This window comes from Entelurus aequoreus, linkage group LG12, assembly GCF_033978785.1.
Source record: "Entelurus aequoreus isolate RoL-2023_Sb linkage group LG12, RoL_Eaeq_v1.1, whole genome shotgun sequence".
Lineage (NCBI taxonomy): Eukaryota > Metazoa > Chordata > Actinopteri > Syngnathiformes > Syngnathidae > Entelurus > Entelurus aequoreus.
Window position 1 is genome coordinate 50,990,493 of NC_084742.1, and position 15,718 is coordinate 51,006,210.

The window sequence follows — 15,718 nt, forward strand, 5'->3', positions numbered from 1 at the left end:
AACTTGTTATTTAGTCAGGTTTGGGACAGGTGTGCTGCTGGTTGGCCCTTCTCACATGGGCTCCACTGAATGCTCAGGGAGTTTTTGCATTTGCTCACACACATGAAAAATTAGAGGGAACATTGGTCTCATGTTTGTTGTGTTGCCAAAGTACTTGATCTTTTTGCGCCACAGCTTGCAAATACCGAGGTTCTTGTCCAGTTCTTTCCCGCCATAGACGTTGTTAAAGCTAAAGTCTGTCACACGCCAGCTTTTAGGGTGGAATGAGTTGGTCGGCTCTCTGCCAGCATGCACCTGGAAGACTCTCAGACCATGAGAAACTAAATTCTCTGGTCTGACGAGACAAAGATTGAAGTCTTTGGCGTGAATGCCAGGCGTCATGTTAGGAGGAAACCAGGCACCGCTCATCAGGCCAATACCATCCCTACAGTGAAGCATGGTGGTGGCAGCATCATGCTGTGGAGATGTTTTTCAGCGGGAGATACTGGGAGACTATTCAGGATAGAGGGAAAGATGAATGCAAGAACGTACATAGACATCCAGGATGAAAACTTGCTCCAGAGCGCTCGGTAACTCAGACCGGGGCGACAGTTCATCTTTCATCAGGACGACGACACTAAGCACACTAAGCATCAAAGTAATGGACAAAACTTCATCATACAAAGTATTGAGTAAAGCGTCTGAATACTTATGTACATGTGATTTCTTAGTTTTGTATTTTTAATAAATTTGCTAAATGTAAACAAAAAACGTTTCACATTGTCATCGGGTATTAGAGATGTCCCATAATGGCTTTTTTGACGATATCCGATATCCCGATAGTGTCCAACTCTTAATTAGCGATACCGATATCAACCAATACCGATATATACAGTTGTGGAATTAACACATTATTATGCCTAATTTTGTTGTGATGCCCCGCTGGATGCATTAAACAATGTAACAAGGTTTTCCAAAATAAGAGAACAACTTCAACTCAAGTTATGGAAAAAAGTGCCAACATGGCACTGCCATATTTATTATTGAAGTCACAAAGTGCATTATTTTTTTTAACATGCCTCAAAACAGCAGCTTGGAATTTGGGACATGGTCTCCCTGAGATCATCCTGATACCCACTACAACTATGGGAAATACTATACTTTGACTTTCACAAAATGCATTATTTTTTATTTTTTTTAAACATGCCTCAAAACAACAGCTACAAAAACAATGAAGGCACACAGCTTCAGTCCACAGTATACTAGAGTAATAAAGTAAACAATAACATAGTCCTCCTTTAGTGCAAGGCTGCCTGGTATACTGTATAACAGGAAATTATAAACTGGGCTCAATCTGCCCTGCTCTAACGTATTTGTATGAGTAACACAAATGTGCTGCAAGCTAGCGGTGAGTGCTTGAAGTGGCCTACTAGTCAGCCAGAGCTTCTGAAATGCTGAAGGAAGACGTCTTGGTTCCTCCTCCCATAACCAACTTTTTGCAGTCATTGCAAATTTCCAGTTTTTTATCCATCAGACACACTTTAAAATAATAGACATGGTGTCGTTAGTCAGTCACCGAGCTCCCTGGCTTGTTAGCCACGGCTACAGCACCGGCAACAACACACTCTTGTTGTTGTTATGCTGCGCTCGCGGCGGTTTGATGAGGTCATTAAGCGTCGCCAGTAAACCTCTCATGCTGCAGTCGTCAACTCCTGTGTTGTGTGTGGGAGAGGGAAGAGTGGAGGGGCTGCTGACTTGGAGACGCAACTGCTGTGTACTTACCGCTCCGTACAGCGGCGTTTTTAAAAAAGTCATTAATTTTACTTTTTGAAGCCGATACCGATAATTTCCGATATTACATTTTAAAGCATTTATCGGCCGATAATATCGGCAGGCCGATATTATTGTGAGTAGAACTTTGAGGACCAAAATTTATTTATTTCATTTTAGAATAAGGCTGTAAAATAACAAAATGTGGAAAATATGAAGTGCTGTGAATACTTTTCAGATGCACTGTAATGCTTAAAACACAACGGAAAGTTGCCGCCCGCTAGGCGTCCGCGTAAAGTTTGCCAAAAGTAATTTTAAGTTATATGTAATAAAAAAATATAATATTACAAGAATAAAGTTGCATCTTTACTCAAAGCTAAAAATAAATAATTCAACCTTTTTAATAATTAGTATCATACATTTAATTTGTTGGTGCCTTTCAAAACACTCAAAGTCCCTACTATAGCAGGGCTATTTGACTGGCTCCCTGGGGCCCAAATACAGCATGGGAATGACACCAGACCGGCACGGTAGTTCAGTTAAAGAAAACTTTGAAGAGACTAACATTTTTGCAGCACATTCCTAAAAACACTAGAATGCTGTTAGATTATCTTCGACTAACTTTGTTGCAGTAGTTTCTTAAAAATAGCAGCGCACTCCTGTTGCATAGACATTTTATTTTTGCAAGATAAGTACACAAAAATCGAATGTCCACTACAGAAAATGCTGGTTGTCAGGAACATGCAAAATAATGAGTTTCATCAAAGCTCAAATCATTCTTGGTTTTTAACAGACATTTATTTCGAACATGTCTTTTACATGTCTCAGCAGTGCCGTCAGAACTCATTGGCCACATAGACTCTCAGGAAAACAGGTCGAAATCTTCTTTACAGAATCTTAGAGTACACTTGTGACAACGTCTCTAAACATGTCAGACATTCACCACCTTCTGTTGCTCTCTTAAGTGCCACACCTGGGGGGAGGGGGGTTCTAGGATGACAGGGGATGCAAAACAATAACAATACAGAAATAAACTGCAACAAAAAACAGTGCAATAACAGTGCAATACATTTTCATAACATGGTCACTACTGCATAGTTTCTCTTGTTATATTCTTATTTTCACTGTTATATTTGTATTCCTATTGTTGCTTTTTATTTTTATTCTTATTGTAGTATTTTCTATTTTATTTCCATTTATATCCCCATTATTTACTTTTTAAATTCGATCTCACTTCTGTACACTGCTGCTGGAATTTTAATTTTCCTGAGGAACTCTCCTGAAGGAATCAATAAAGTACTATCCATCCATCCATCCATCCATCCATCCATCCATCCATCCATCCATCTATCCATCTATCCATCCATCCATCCATCCATCCATCCATCCATCCATCCATCCATCCATCTATCCATCTATCCATCTATCCATCTATCTATCTATCTATCTATCTACTCTGTCCCCTCTCCCGGAAGTTAGCAAATGGCACAAAAAAATATGTTCCCCTCTTACTTGCATAGTTTACATCAATATAACACATTTGCATTACCATGAATTATTATTCATTAAATTGAATGTATGTACAAACACCGTTTCCATATGAGTTGGGAAATTGTGTTAGATGTAAATATAAACGGAATACAATGATTTGCAAATCCTTTTCAACCCATTTACAATTGAATGCACTACAAAGACAAGATATTTGATGTTCAAACTCATAAACTTTTTTTTTTTTTGCAAATAATAATTAACTTAGAATTTCATGGCTGCAACACGTGCCAAAGTAGTTGGGAAAGGGCATGTTCACCACTGTTTACATGGCCTTTCCTTTTAACAACACTCAGTAAACGTTTGGGAACTGAGGAGACACATTTTTTAAGCTTCTCAGGTGGAATTCTTTCCCATTCTTGCTTGATGTACAGCTTAAGTTGTTCAACAGTCCGGGGGTCTCCGTTGTGGTATTTTAGGCTTCATAATGTGCCACACATTTTCAATGGGAGACAGGTCTGGACTACAGGCAGGCCAGTCTATGTTGCTCCAAAACCTGTATGTACCTTTCAGCATTAATGGCGCCTTCACATATGTGTAAGTTACCCATGTCTTGGGCACTAATACACCCCCATACCATCACAGATGCTGGCTTTTCAACTTTGCGCCTATAACAATCCGGATGGTTCTTTTCCTCTTTGGTCCGGAGGACACGACGTCCACAGTTTCCAAATACAATTTGAAATGTGGACTCGTCAGACCACAGAGCACTTTTCCACTTTGTATCAGTCAATCTTAGATGAGCTCAGGCCCAGCGAAGCCGACGGCGTTTCTGGGTGTTGTTGATAAACGGTTTTCGCCTTGCATAGGAGAGTTTTAACTTGCACTTACAGATGTAGCGACCAACTGTAGTTACTGTCAGTGGGTTTCTGAAGTGTTCCTGAGCCCATGTGGTGATATCCTTTACACACTGATGTCGCTTGTTGATGCAGTACAGCCTGAGGGATCGAAGGTCACGGGCTTAGCTGCTTACGTGCAGTGATTTCTCCAGATTGTCTGAACCCTTTGATGATATTACGGACCGTAGATGGTGAAATCCCTAAATTCCTTGAATAGCTGGTTGAGAAAGGTTTTTCTTAAACTGTTCAACAATTTGCTCACGCATTTGTTGACAAAGTGGTGACCCTCGCCCCATCCTTGTTTGTGAATGACTGAGCATTTCATGGAATCTACTTTTATACCCAATCATGGCACCCACCTGTTCCCAATTTGCCTGTTCACCTGTGGGATGTTCCAAATAAGTGTTTGATGAGCATTCCTCAACTTTATCAGTATTTATTGTCACCTTTCCCAACTTCTTTGTCACGTGTTGCTGGCATCAAATTCTAAAGTTAATGATTATTTGCAAAAAAAAATGTTTATCAGTTTGAACATCAAATATGTTGTCTTTGTAGCATATTCAACTGAATATGGGTTGAAAATGATTTGCAAATCATAGTATTCCGTTTATATTTACATCTAGATAGATAGATAGATAGTACTTTATTGATTCCTTCAGGAGAGTTCCCTCTCTCCCCCCCCCTCAGAGAGGAGTTGTACAGTCTAACGGCGTGTGGGACAAAGGAGTTTTTGAGTCTATTAGTCCTGCACTTGGGATGAAGCAGTCTAGCACTGAACAGGCTCCTCTGGCTACTGACAACGGTATGCAGAGGGTGACTGGCATCATCCAGGATGCTCACTAACACAATTTCCCAACTCATATGGAAACAGGGTTTGTATATGTAATAGTTGAACTTTTTATTTGAATATTAAATCAATGAATAATAATTGGAAACGTGGCCCCAGAACAATGTAGTTGAGGAGCCCTGCACTAGACAATCCAGATTAAAAATTTGACTATCAGAGTAAAAAGAAAAACAGTCAGAAATTTTAATTTCAAATATTTTTTTTACTCATTAGGACTTCAATCAATCAATCAGTCAAAGTTCATTTATATAGCCCTAATCACAGGTGCTTCGAAGAGCTGCACAAACCACGATGACATCATTCATGATATTGTGAGAGGCCAGTCCATTGGTGACAAGCAGAGGGTTGTAGGAGGTCTCCATCCAAGTCATAGAGGAGTGGACCACACTTGGTCATTACTTAGAATAGCTAGCACATCCTTCGGACTGGTATCTCCCCAGGGATTATCTGTGGCCATCTGGTAACCGCTCCTTGCAGGAGAGGTGGGCCAAAAAAGAGAAGCGGCAGGTCAACTGGTCTAAAACAGAGTCTATTTAAAAGCTAGAGTAAATAGATTAGTTTTAAAGTGGGACTTAAATGCTTCTACCGAGGTCTCATCTGCAACTGCTCTAGAGCCTGCAGACTTTTTTTGGGCACTGGGAATTACTAATAAGCTAGCGTTCTTGGAACATAGGTTTCTAGACGGAACGTTGAGTACAATCCAATCAGCAAGATAAGATGGTGCTAAACCGTTTAATATTTTGTACGTAAGTAATAGAACCTTAAAGTCGCATCTTAAGTTCACCAGGAGCCAGTGCAGGTGAGCCAGTATAGGCGTAATTCTTGTATTGTTATAACTTAACTCTTGAATGTGTTTTATATTCTTATGTATGTGGTGGCAGTTGTTGTTAATAACAAGGAATCGCGTAACTGTTTTTTTAAATTTTCCAGGTGTTGTTTTCCTGTTGGTGTACCTGGTGTTGATGTTCCTGGTTTTGTCTCCAGTCACTCCTACATCAGTGGTAACCACCATGCAAGCCTTCAACATGCCTGCTGTCATCGTTAGCAGGGTACACTAACACAATTTTAGTATCATAACATTACTAGCAAAATCTTACCTAAGTCTAACTTTTTGCCCTCTGAATATTACTGAAAAATAATATTTGTGATATTATTTCTTCAAGAAAAAAGTGGGTTTGTGTCTTGCAGCTGATCCAAGCGGCCACTAACTTTCGCAACGGACACACTGGCCAGTTGTCAGCTGTTTCCATCTTCCTGTTGTTTGCAGGATCGCTAGCACGCATCTTCACATCGCTGCAGGTATCGTTTGTTTACTATTAGCAGTCAATGTATTTCAAGTTTCAAGTAAATCTTAAGTCTTAAATCCCAAATCCAAGTTAGGTCTTAGACAGGTAGAGTCAAATCTCAAGTCACCAATTTGGTATTCTCGAGTTTTCCAAAGTCACTGACATTAAGTCATTTCTGTAGAATATGTCACCTATTTTAACAATGATCCAAGTTACTTCATTTAACATGTACATCTATTGCTTTTAAATTATGACATTCTTGATCACCATTAATCGAGCATGATATAAGTTTAAAGGTCAATTATTGTTGCTCTTGCTTTAAAAGGGAACTGCACTTTTTTGGGGAATTTTGCCTATCATTCCTAATCCTTATGAGAGACAAGAAGACAAAAGTTTTTAGGTTTTTTTTGCATTCTAATTGGTGCACTGAACAACACTTTTGTTTTTGCTCCCATTTTTCATGAGTTGAACTCAAATATCTAAAATTGTTACTATATACACAAAATACCTATTCCTCTCAAATATATGAATTTCACTAACACTTGTGAATGTCATTTAAATCCATGAAAATGTGACACTTTAAATTTGAAAAGGCCATGGTCATGTAGTGTTCACGCACTTGCAACAGCTTTTTCTTCCTGACTGGACGTGAATGATAATCCGTTGATGAAACTTTTTTTCACTTCTTATTATAACCACACTGATGTTGTTTATGATATTAGGTCTGTTTAAAACGAATGTTTGTAAAGCGGTAACGTATTAGAGGGGCTTGAGCAGGTGTGTGCGTGCGCACGCTTGCGGGAGAGCCTCACAACTGACAGTAATTGTCTAAAAATCAATCAAATCAATTGATAGCTGCTATATAGAGGTATGTTTTGTTAAACAGTCACATAGTTCTGTGATCACAGCCAAATGGTAATTGTAAACATTTAACAACCAAGGATGTCCAAACGTAGCAGATCGTGTGCAATCGCCATGTGTATTATGCCGTCGTCGCACCCTTCTTTAGCCGTTCCACTTACGCATGCAAAAACAGGTAGTAAATGAGGCATTTTGATTTCTGTTTGGTAATTCAGAGTGGTTTTCAGGTCGTTTTATCCTCATCGCAATGGATGTTTCCAGGTGTCTCAGTTGAAGCGATCAGAATATATTTGATAGTTTTCTGGAAGGTTAATTTATCAACATTATAAGCTTAAATGTGTTGGTACGATATGTTATTGTGCTTTTTCCAATTTAATTTCATTTTTATTTACTCAGAATGTTAATAAAATGTTAAACTAATCCCTAGTTATTTTTTTAGTACAGTGCTTTAAAGGCCTACTGAAATGATTTTTTTTTATTTAAACGGGAATAGCAGATCCATTCTATGTGTCATACTTGATCATTTCGCGATATTGCCATATTTTTGCTGAAAGGATTTAGTAGAGAAAATCGACGATAAAGTTCGCAACTTTTGCTCGCTGATAAAAAAAAGCCTTGCCTGTACCGGAAGTAGCGTGACGTCACAGGAGCTAGTATTCCTCACAATTCCCCATTGTTTACAATGGAGCGAGAGAGATTCGGACCGAGAAAGTGATGATTACCCCAATTATTTGAGCGAGGATGAAAGATTCGTAGATGAGGAACGTTACAGTGAAGGACTTGAGAGGCAGTGATGGACGTATCTTTTTTCGCTCTGACCGTAACTTAGGTACAAGCTGGCTCATTGGATTCCACACTCTCCTTTTTCTATTGTGGATCACGGATTTGTATTTTAAACCACCTCTGATACTATATCCTCTTGAAAATGAGAGTCGAGAACGCGAAATGGACATTCAGTGCCTTTTATCTCCACGACAATACATCGGCGAAATGCTTTAGCTATGAGCTAACGTGATAGCATCGTGCTTTAACTGCATATACAAACAAAAAAAATAAACCCCTGACTGGAAGGATAGATAGAAAATCAACAATACTATCAAACCGTGGACATGTAAATACACGGTTAATGCTTTCCAGGCTGGCGAAGGTTAACAATGCTGTGCTAACGACGCCATTGAAGCTAACTTAGCAACCGGACCGCACAGAGCTATGCTAAAAACATTAGCCTTCCACCTACGCCAGCCAGCCCTCATCTGCTCATCAACACCCGTGCTCACCTGCGTTCCAGCGATCGGCAGAAGGACGAAGGACTTCACCCGATGCGTTTGGCGGCCCGGAGACGTAGGAAGTCAAGGTGAGGTCGGCGGCTAGCACGGCTAGCGCGGCTAGCGCTCCAACAAAGTCCTCCTGGTTGTGTTGCTGTAGTCCGCTGCTAATACATCGATCCCACCTACAACTGTCTTCTTTGCAGCCTTCATTGTTCATTAAACAAATTGCAAAAGATGTCCAGAATACTGTGGAATTATGAAATGAAAACAGAGCTTTTTGTATAGGATTCTACGGGGTACCATAACTTCCATTACTCTGACTTCGTCACGCGCATGCGTCATCATACCGCGACGTTTCAGCCGGATATTTCCCGGGAAATTTTAAATGTCACTTTATAAGTTAACCCGGCCGTATTGGCATGTGTTGCAATGTTAAGATTTCATCATTGATGTATAAACTATCACACTGCGTGGTCGGTAGTAGTGGGTTTCAGTAGGCCTTTAAACATGGCAGGTTAAAACATTTAAAATGTTTTGTGATCTTTATCAAGATTGGATGATACGAAAAAAATAATTATGAGTGATTTTTTTTGCCATATTGCCGAGCCTTAAGGCCTACTGAAATGATTTTTTTTTATTTAAACGGGAATAGCAGATCCATTCTATGTGTCATACTTGATCATTTTGCGATATTGCCATATTTTTGCTGAAAGGATTTAGTAGAGAAAATCGACGATAAAGTTCGCAACTTTTGCTCGCTGATAAAAAAAGCCTTGCCTGTTCCGGAAGTAGCGTGACGTCAAAGGAGGTAGTATTCCTCACAATTCCCCGTTGTTTACAATGGAGCGAGAGATTCGGACCGAGAAAGCGACGATTACCCCATTAATTTCAGCGAGGATGAAAGATTCGTAGATGAGGAACGTTACAGTGAATGACTAGAGAGGCAGTGATGGACGTATCTTTTTTCGCTCTGACCGTAACTTAGGTACAAGCTGGCTCATTGGATTCCACACTCTCTCCTTTTTCTATTGTGGATCACGGATTTGTATTTTAAACCACCTCGGATACTATATCCTCTTGAAAATGAGAGTCGAGCACGCGAAATGGACATTTAAAGTGACTTTTATCTCCACGACAATACATCGGTGACACACTTAGCTACTGAGCTAACGTGATAGCATCGTTCTCAAATGAAGATAGAAACAAAAAAAATAAACCCCTGACTGGAAAGATAGACAGAAGATCAACAATACTATTAAACCATGTACATGTAACTACACGGTTAAAAATTCTCAGCCTGGTAAGGCTTAACAATGCTGTTGCTAACGACGCTAAGGCTAATTTAGCAACTTAGCAACCGGACCTCACAGAACTATGATAAAAACATTAGCGCTCCACCTACGCCAGCCAGCCCTCATCTTCCCATCAACAGCCGTGCTCACCTGCGTTCCAGCAATCGACGGCGCGACGAAGGACTTCATCCGTGGGTTTGGCGGCAAGCATCGGCTAGGCCAGGGGTCGGCAACCCGCGGCTCCGGAGCCGCATGCGGCTCTTTGACCACTCTGATGCGGCTCAGCTACATACATGCCGACCCCCCCGATTTTCCCAGGAGACTTATGGATCTCAGTGTCTCTCATAGGTTACTCCCAGGGAAAAAATAATCCTATTTACACTCTAATTACTAAATAAAGGGCGTGCCCTAATTGCACTGCAGTAATTGTCCTCTATAGCATTTACATACAGCGTGCCAGTCCAGCCACATGTTGCATGTTGTTATTACTTGCACACACAGGAGACAGCAAAGCATACTTAATCATCAGCCACACAGCTTACACTGACGGTAGCCGTATCAAACAACTTTAACATTGTTACGTTACAAATATGCGCCACACTGTGAACCCACACCAAAAAAGAATGAAAAACACATTTCTGGAGAACATCCCACCGTAACACAACATAAACACAACATAACCATTACCCAGAATCCCATGCAGCCCTAACTCTTCCGGTCTACATTATACACCCCCGCTACCACCAAATCCCCCCACACATCAACCCCCCACCCCCTCTCCGTGCGTTGGTTGAGCGGAAGAGTTAGGGCTGCATGGGATTCTGGGTATTGGTACCGTCAGTGTAAGATGTGTGGCTGCTGAGTTAGTACGCCTTGCTGTCACTTACGTGAGCAAGCTGAAATTGCATTGTACGTGTGGTCGAACAGGTACACTGTTAGGGCAGACTGTAGAGGGCGCCAAATGCAGTGTCATCACGCTCTGATATTCGGGAGTCTCCCGGGAAAAATGAAAGGGTTGGAAAGTATGACGCTATCAAGCGCCATTCAAAACTCGCGGGCTGCACTAACATCAAATTTCCACATTAAAGTGCGTGCCGGTGCTTGTGTCGGAGACCCCTGGTTAACATAGCACAAAGCATTTAAGCTTTGTATGCGGTGTTTTTCATTTTAAATTTTTTTTTGTGGCTCCCATTACTTTCTTTAATTTGTGAAACTTGCCAAAATGGCTCTTTGAGTGGTAAAGGTTGCCGACCCCTGGGCTAGGCGTAGTAAGTAGTCCTTGTTGTGTTGCTGTAAGTATTGTACTTAGCCGCTAATACACCGATCGATCCCACCTACAACATTCTTCTTTGCAGCCTCCATTGTTCATTAAACAAATTGCAAAAGATTCAGCAACACAGATGTCCAGAATACTGTGGAATTTTGTCGAAGAAAACAAGAGGTTTTTATATCTGGTCAGATGGGGTACAACCACTTCCGTTGATTTTGTGACGTCATGCGCATGAATCATATCCAAAGAAGTTTTTCAACCGGAAGTGTGGCGGGAATTTTAAAATTGCACTTTATAAGTTAACCCGGCCGTATTGGCATGTGTTTCAATGTTAAGATTTCATCATTGATATATAAACTATCAGACTGCGTAGTCGGTAGTAGTGGGTTTCAGTAGGCCTTTAGGATCTGATAAACAGCTTGGATAATCATAAATTTGAAAACAACACCACACAAAAGTTAGTGACAACAATTAATATCAGTCAGAATGTCATATAGGAAAGTTTTTTAAATGTTTTACTTAACTGTAAATCGTTAATTTGATCAAAACTTAGTGACAGTGAGTATAGTAAGAATGAAGTGCACATGTTAAATCTTTGCAATAATATTGCAAACAAGGTACAGTTATTAATTAATAATGTAGTAAACAAACTCATATACAACTTGCACCATTTAAATCTGAATGTACTCGTCTTTAGTTTAACCCAGGGGTGTCAAACTCAAATACGGAGTGAGCCAAAATTTTAAACCGAACAAAGCCGCGGGCCAAGGTTGAACAAATTAACCTTTTTGATAGGGACCCAAACAAGTTTTGCATTAAATATTGAACAAGCAAGGCTTATATAACTTTATAGTGACATGCAAAATCGAGTTTCAAATAATAACAATAATAAAAAATTGAATGCCTCTTTTCTATTTGCAGCCTTCTGAGGTAAATATCAACATTAACTTTTTCCACAGGCTAATAAATTTGAAAATAAAATAATGAATAAACCAACCATTCTGGACTTTAAACTGCTCAGTTTGCAACACACTGATCTAATCTGATGTGCCCAAGCCAGATACCTGCCATCTTTTCTTGGATGCTAGTTCATTAATGTCGGGGCTCAGGCTTTGAGCTGAGGCAACCTTCATTATCCAACCAAGGTGTTCATCAGTCATTATATCTCATAGTCCACAGTCTTGGGGGCGTGCCTTACAGGCACTGCTTTTAACGTCCTCTACGAGCTGTCATCACGTCCGCTTTTCATCCCTTCTAACAACGTGCCGGCCCAGTCACAAGATATGAGCGGCTTCTGGACGCACACATACGCGAATGTAACGCATACTTGATCAACAGCGATACAGTTTACACTGAGAGTGGCCGTATAAGCAACTTTAACATTGTTAGAAATATACGCTACACTGTGAATCCACACCAAACAAGAATGACAAACACATTTTGGGAGAACATCCGCACCGTAACACAACATAAACACCACAGAACAAATACCCAGAACTCTTTGCAGCACTTCCGGGACGCTACAAAATACACCACCCCCCCACCCCCCTGGCGTAGGTGGAGAGCTAATGTTTTTAGCATAGCTCTGTCGAGGTCCCGTAGCTAAGTTAGCTTCAATGGCGTCGTTAGCAACAGTATTGCTGGGCTTCGCCAGGCGGTACAGCATTAACCGTGTGGTTACAGGTCCAGAGTTTGGTAGTATTGTTGATCTTCTGTCTATCCTTCCAGTCAGGGGCTTATTTCTTTTGTTTCTATCTGCATTTAAGCACGATGCTATCACGTTAGCTCCGTAGCTAAAGTGCTTCACCGATGTATTGTCGTGGAGATAAAAGTCACTGTGAATGTCCATTTCACGTTCTCGACTCTCATTTTCAAGAGGATATAGTATCCGAGGTGGTTTAAAATACAAATCCGTGATCCACAATAGAAAAAGGAGAAAGTGTGGAATCCAATGAGCCCTTGTACCTAAATTACGGTCAGAGCGAAAAAAGATACGTCCTGCACTGCACTCTAGTCCTTCACTCTCACGTTCCTCATCCACAAATCTTTCATCCTCGCTCAAATTAATGGGGTAATCGTCACTTTCTCGGTCTGAATCGCTCTCGCTGCTGGTGTAAACAATGGGGAAATGTGAGGAGCCCTTCAACCTGTGACGTCACGCTACTTCCGGTACAGGCAAGGCTTTTTTTATCAGCGACCAAAAGTTGCGAACTTTATCGTCGATGTTCTCTACTAAATCCTTTCAGCAAAAATATGGCAATATCGCGAAATGATCAAGTATGACACATAGAATGGATCTGCTATCCCCGTTTAAATAAGAAAATTTCATTTCAGTAGGCCTTTAAGTGCCTTGAAAAGCGCTTCATGAATCAAATGTATTATTATTACTAAGATACAGTGCAGGAACCTATGGAGCTTTGTTTGCATGGCGTTAGTGAAGACTCTGACCAAGTTTGTCCAAATGCAACAAACGTAATACCAGAACAAAATTGTACTGTACGACTTTTTTGGTAACCTTCAACTTTGCTCTTTTTGATGAAAAATGTATGACTTTACTCTCCCACTGTGCAGGAAAAATATTTATCTTATTTATCTGAAGGGGAAAAAAATGCAATTATTAGAATAAAGTAGTGATTTACAATTTTTTTCTCAACTTACTTTTTATCTTGTACATCCATCCATTTTCTACCGCTTATTCCCTTCGGGGTCGCGGGGGGCGCTGGAGCCTATCTCAGCTACAATCGGGCGGAAGGCGGGGTACACCCTGGACAAGTCGCCACCTCATCGCAGGGCCAACATAGATAGACAGACAACATTCCCACTCACATTCACACACTAGGGCCAATTTAGTGTTGCCAATCAACCTATCCCCAGGTGCATGTCTTTGGAGGTGGGAGGAAGCCGGAGTACCCGGAGGGAACCCACGCCGTCACGGGGAGGACATGCAAACTCCACACAGAAAGATCCCGAGGCTGGGATTGAACTCACGACTACTCAGGACCTTCGTATTGTGAGGCAGACGCACAAACCCCTCTGCCACCGTGCTGCCCAAACGTTGCTAATTTTTTCTCTATTCAGAATTTATTTTTTTATCAGATTAGATACAAAAAATATATATATTTATAAAGGCCTTAGTGGCCACATGCGTGGACAGCACCTTTTGGCTCTTATTTCCAAAATTGTGTACACTACTGAATTTGGGTCTTATGGCCGCTTATGTGGACACTTATACTGCCATCTGGTGGTGTCAGAAGAGTATAACATACAATGGAATTTGGAAAAAAAAAGTGTAAAAATAAGAATTAGCATTTCACAAAACATGAAGTACACGTTTGTTACTTATGAACTAAGTACATCATATCAAAAGATGATTCTTAGTTTTTATTCTAATTAGGGTCCAATAAGCCCAAATAGCAAAGAGAAATAAAAAAAGCATGTAAACTAACAGCTTGGGCCTGAAGAGGATTTTAAAGCTGCTAGTTTTAATGTTATACTACATTTTTTTCCGTACTAACACAGCCTTTTTTGATGGAATGTATCCAAAAAAAGTAAATGAGACTATATATGCTATGTCGTAGGAAACGGGCGACAAGCTCATGGCGCTGACCTATGTGATCTCCTCGTGCTGCAACGGCCTCATCGCCCTGCAGGTGGCGTACTACTGGAACAGCTCCTCGGAGCGCAAGAAGAAAAAGAAGAGGAAGAAGAGAGAGTAATAAAACCTGCAATAACCATAACGGATTTACACACTTGATACTGGGCCATCATGCTGATTGTGCAATTAAAAAGCAAATATACATTCCTGGGTTTATTTTATTCGGTTAAGAATAGCAGTGGTGCGTCTAATAAATACACGTTTACACCCATTTTTAAGTTGCTTTGTATGAGACATCTAGAATAAGCTAAAATAATTGAAGTATATCATCAAACTGTCCCCACAGCGTCATCAAATTTTAATATACATGCCTTTTTTTAAATGGTTGTAAGTGTAAAAAGATTTTAGTTTGCAAATGTAATAATTGAATTGTACAAGGCGTACCGGTAGTTCCTAATAAAAAAACAAATTGAAATGATGGTCTTGTTTTGGGGGTGTCTCGAGAAATTTCTGGTAGTATTTTTATAAAGAAGATTTAACTTTTATAGATTCTATCTACAACTTCTCGTGATATTAGGAGGAAAATGTCGTATTTTACAGCATATTTTGTAACCTTGCAACTTTCTCTTGAACCACTGATTATGTTGCAATACAAAGGGCTATTGTATTTTTGGAAATTATAATCCATCCATTTTCTATCGCTTGTCAATAAAGTACAGCCCAATAGATTGAAACACTTGACAACTAACTAAATACACCTATTTAATGTACTTTATTTGAAGTTTTGTCATTTGTCATTTTTGTGGAAACAAATTCAACCGTTAAAGTCTGTGTGCTTAAAATTAGTTTTACATAGTGTTGACTGTCGAGAACATTCAAACCCTTTATTTTTTTTAAATCAAAAATATTGAAAATCAATGATTTGGTGCATTTGCAAACAGCTAAAATTATGCACAAAGCAAACTATAACCTGCTACCCAAGAACGTACAATTCTTCTCAACAAAAGAGAAAAAATATAACCTCAGAGAGGAATGTAATTTAAAACATTTGTATGCACGTACAACACTTAAAACCTCTAGTATATCAGTATGTGGAATTAAATTATGGAATGGATTAAGCAAAGAGGTCAAACAAAGTACTAATATTATCCAGTTTAAGAAAC

The 15,718-nt window shown here is 40.0% G+C and overlaps 1 protein-coding gene across 1 annotated transcript in view; it reads left to right on the forward strand.

Annotated features, from left to right (window-relative positions):
* Positions 1 to 15,030, forward strand: part of mpdu1b (mannose-P-dolichol utilization defect 1b) — a 36,775-nt gene extending 21,745 nt beyond the window's left edge. Inside the window, exons 5-7 of the mRNA XM_062066195.1 lie at positions 5,914 to 6,032; positions 6,172 to 6,282; positions 14,539 to 15,030. Coding sequence (XP_061922179.1) covers positions 5,914 to 6,032; positions 6,172 to 6,282; positions 14,539 to 14,676 — 368 coding nt within the window. The 3' untranslated portion in view covers positions 14,677 to 15,030. The remainder of the gene's footprint in view (positions 1 to 5,913; positions 6,033 to 6,171; positions 6,283 to 14,538) is intronic.
* Positions 15,031 to 15,718: the final 688 nt, after the last annotated feature.